This window comes from Trichechus manatus, unplaced genomic scaffold, assembly GCF_000243295.1.
Source record: "Trichechus manatus latirostris isolate Lorelei unplaced genomic scaffold, TriManLat1.0 scaffold00027, whole genome shotgun sequence".
Lineage (NCBI taxonomy): Eukaryota > Metazoa > Chordata > Mammalia > Sirenia > Trichechidae > Trichechus > Trichechus manatus.
Window position 1 is genome coordinate 23784443 of NW_004443963.1, and position 3134 is coordinate 23787576.

Here is a 3134-nt window from a genome sequence, read left to right on the forward strand (position 1 = left end):
TGGTCCTGCTTTCCCAAAGTCATGAACACTCGAAGAGAGATCTTGTCTAATAAAATGATTACCACATGAGCCGATCTTGCCTGCTCAGCAATTTTGAGAGCCCATCCTGGGAGCTAGGTGTGTAGTGTTTTTCTTATTGCTGAGGCTTATAAAAATCTAGTATGGCTGCAGGCAAGCCAAACCCTTGAGAGACACTGCATCACTGCTGACTCTGGTGGACCAAGCTCAATTTCCTCCCTGTATATGAGGAGGGGGCTCTGTGCTTGGGGTAGAGGAGTTTTTAGCTCCTTCCCTCTCTCTACTCTGCTCCTACTTTTCTCTAAGTCAACATGAGTCGACAATTTAGTTCCAAGTCTTTGTGCCAGAGTGGAGGAGGCTTCAGCTCTGGCTCTGGTGTTGTCAGCTCTCCGTGCCGGACCAGCAGCAGCTCTGTGCGCCGTAGTGGAGGAGGTGGTTGGAGATTTTCAAGCTGTGGTGGTGGAGGTGTTGGTGGCGGTGGCTTTCAAAGTCGGAGTCTTGTTAGCCTTGGTGGCAGTAAAAGTATCTCCGTAAGTGTGGCTAGAGGAGGTGGACGTAGTTATTTCGGTGGTGGTTATGGCGGTGGCAGCTTTGGTGGTGGTGGCTTTAGTGGCAGTTATGGCAGTGGTGGACGTTTTGGTGGTGGTGGTTTTGGCTGTGGAGGTGGTTTTTGGCCTGTCTGTCCCCCTGGTGGCATTCAGGAAGTCACCATCAACCAAATCCTTCTGCAGCCCGTCCTTGTGGAGATCGACCCTCGGATCCAAGAAATCAAGTCTCAAGAAAGGGAGCAAATCAAATCACTCAACAACCAATTTGCCTCCTTCGTTGACAAGGTGAGTTTACCTGATCAGTGCTTTGGGAGATCTGCTCCAAGTTCATCTGAGATTGGTACAGCCAAGAAATGTTTTCTGTGTTTGAATGATTAAAACGATATTTCGTGGGATAGTCTTGTAGGAGACATGTTAGTGGTATGCTTGTGAATGATGATAATGACTCAACTCTCTTGGACAAGGAGGTCTGTGGTCCACCTAAACATGGCTCAATATGACATTTATCTCTAAGTGTTTTCTTATTCAGCTCTTGAATGGAATTTGTACTCAACTCTGTTGAATGGAGATAATAGAAATGGGGCTAACTTAATGTTCTGGGGTGCAAATGAGAACCCTGGAAAGGTCTTCCTATCCATAAATAGGGAGCTGAGTATGAACATAGTGCATTGTGATATTGTAGCTGAAATTATGAAGTAAGTCAGTACTAAACATGTTTTGCTGTCAGAAGCTCCATCCTCTGGTAATTTTACTTTGGTCCTGGATCAGAGTGGAGATATTTCTTATACTTCCAAGCATCAGTTCTGGAACAACACACAAACCTTTCTTTACTTTTTGCTGAATAGTCAGCAATGTTAACTCAAAGTTATCCACAATAAATTTTGAATACAGCTTTGGATTTTCCTAATATATTTTTGAGCTGTGTGCCCAGGAAATGCAAGCCAATTTTTATGGTAATCTACCTGAAAACAAATTGGAAGCCAAATCGCTTAAATGTCATGTATCTATTTCAAACCATAATTGTGATAATTTTGTTTTGTGTAGTTGCTCCCTTCCAAAGTTCCAACTGAAACAGGACTATAATTACTGTTCTCAGGGAAATTAAATGTTTTCTGAATTTAGCAGTGAGTTGGATTTTGTTGTGAAGATGATGTTAACTTGATCATCGTCTTTTATTTCTCTGTCATGGCCAGGAAAACAGATATTGAAGTTCTGTTCCAAGTAAGGCAGGGACATTGCTGTGTGGTGGTCCTTGGCACTCAGAGGCCATGGGACCCAAGTGGGTACCAGTAGGTAACAGGGTCTTGTGTTCTTAAGTGAGGTTCCTGGAGCAGCAGAACCAGGTGCTACAAACAAAATGGGAGCTGCTGCAGCAGAAAGACACCTCCATTAAAATCTGCACTTTGGAGCCCTTATTTGAGCAATACATCAGCCACCTCAGAAATAGAGTGGACCAACTGAAGACTGACCAGTCTCTGAAATGTTTGGAACTGAAGAACATACAGGACCTGGTGGAGGATTATAGGAGGAAGTAAAGAAGCCTGACTGGGCAGTTCTTGACTCCTGTTCTAAAAGATTTCCCAGAGAGCGGCAGGCTAAGACTATGGATCTCTATGTTGCAAGTCTTTTCTTAAGTTAGAGGCAAATCGGGTTGGCATTTGTGGAAATCTTCATTTTCTCAGAAGGTGGAAGTAGTTTAGTGGTTTTATTGCTGAGAAGAAGAGGGTGGTCAAGATGTTCTAGGTTAGTAATAGGAAAGCAATGATAGGCAATGCCACTTTTAGTCTAGGTTGCTGGACTTCAGACTTACCTCTTCTGCACCTCCTAATCACCTCTACCTTCCAACAGGTATGAGGATGAGATCAACAGGCAGACTAATGCAGAGAATGAATTTGTGACCCTCAAGAAGGTGAGCACATTCTTTATGGATGAAGGTCACATCTGAAATGAATAATAAAAGAGGGTCTGCAAATACTAGTCAGAAAGAAGTCAGGATGTGGAGAACCAGGCCCAATGAATATCTGAAACTGAGCTCCACCCCTGCCCCCCATTATCATGGACCTGGACTTATTCAGGCGTTCTGTTTCTCTTGATTTCTCAGCACCTGGTGTAGGGAGCAAGGAGGCAAGTTCTCAGCAAGTCAGCCAAGCTCCCTTGATTGTGAGACCAAGGGGTAGGGTAATTCAGGAATTGTGATCCACCCAGAGTAAAAATGAGTAGACTCCCAACTTCTACTTGGAAAAGCCCCTCACAGCTGATGACTTGTCCTTGGACGAATATGGCTTCACGATGTCTGTTGTTCCTCTAGGATGTGGATGCTGCTTATATAAACAAGGTGGACCTTCAGGCCAGAGTTGACAACTTGCGTCAGGAAATTGAGTTCCTCACAACACTGTACCAAACAGTAAGTTTTCTAATATCAACCAAGTTTACCCACCTGGAGAACCTTTAAGCCTAAACCCACCACTAGCCAAGAAAATACAGGTGTATCTTCCATATCTTGATTGATGTCCCGCCTAAGCTGTATGTTGTTTTAACAGTATAAGAGTCACCAGACTATTATGTCTT

The 3134-nt window shown here is 43.8% G+C and overlaps 1 protein-coding gene across 1 annotated transcript; it reads left to right on the plus strand.

Moving 5' to 3' along the window:
• Nucleotides 1-329: 329 nt before the first annotated feature.
• Nucleotides 330-3062, plus strand: LOC105756172 (keratin, type II cytoskeletal 1-like). Its single transcript, XM_012554826.2, has 4 exons — nt 330-855; nt 1884-2097; nt 2415-2475; nt 2875-3062. Exons 1-4 carry the CDS (start codon nt 330-332, stop codon nt 3016-3018), a joined length of 945 nt encoding a protein of 314 aa, XP_012410280.2. The 3' UTR covers nt 3019-3062.
• Nucleotides 3063-3134: the final 72 nt, after the last annotated feature.

Coding starts and splice junctions, on each gene's coding strand:
- LOC105756172 (XM_012554826.2), top strand. CDS start 330: ATGAGTCGACAATTTAGTTCCAAGTCTTTGTGCCAGAGTGGAGGAGGC. Junction 2,098..2,414: donor GTGGAGGATTATAGGAGGAA/GTAAAGAAGCCT, acceptor ACCTTCCAACAG/GTATGAGGATGAGATCAACA. Junction 2,476..2,874: donor AATTTGTGACCCTCAAGAAG/GTGAGCACATTC, acceptor TTGTTCCTCTAG/GATGTGGATGCTGCTTATAT.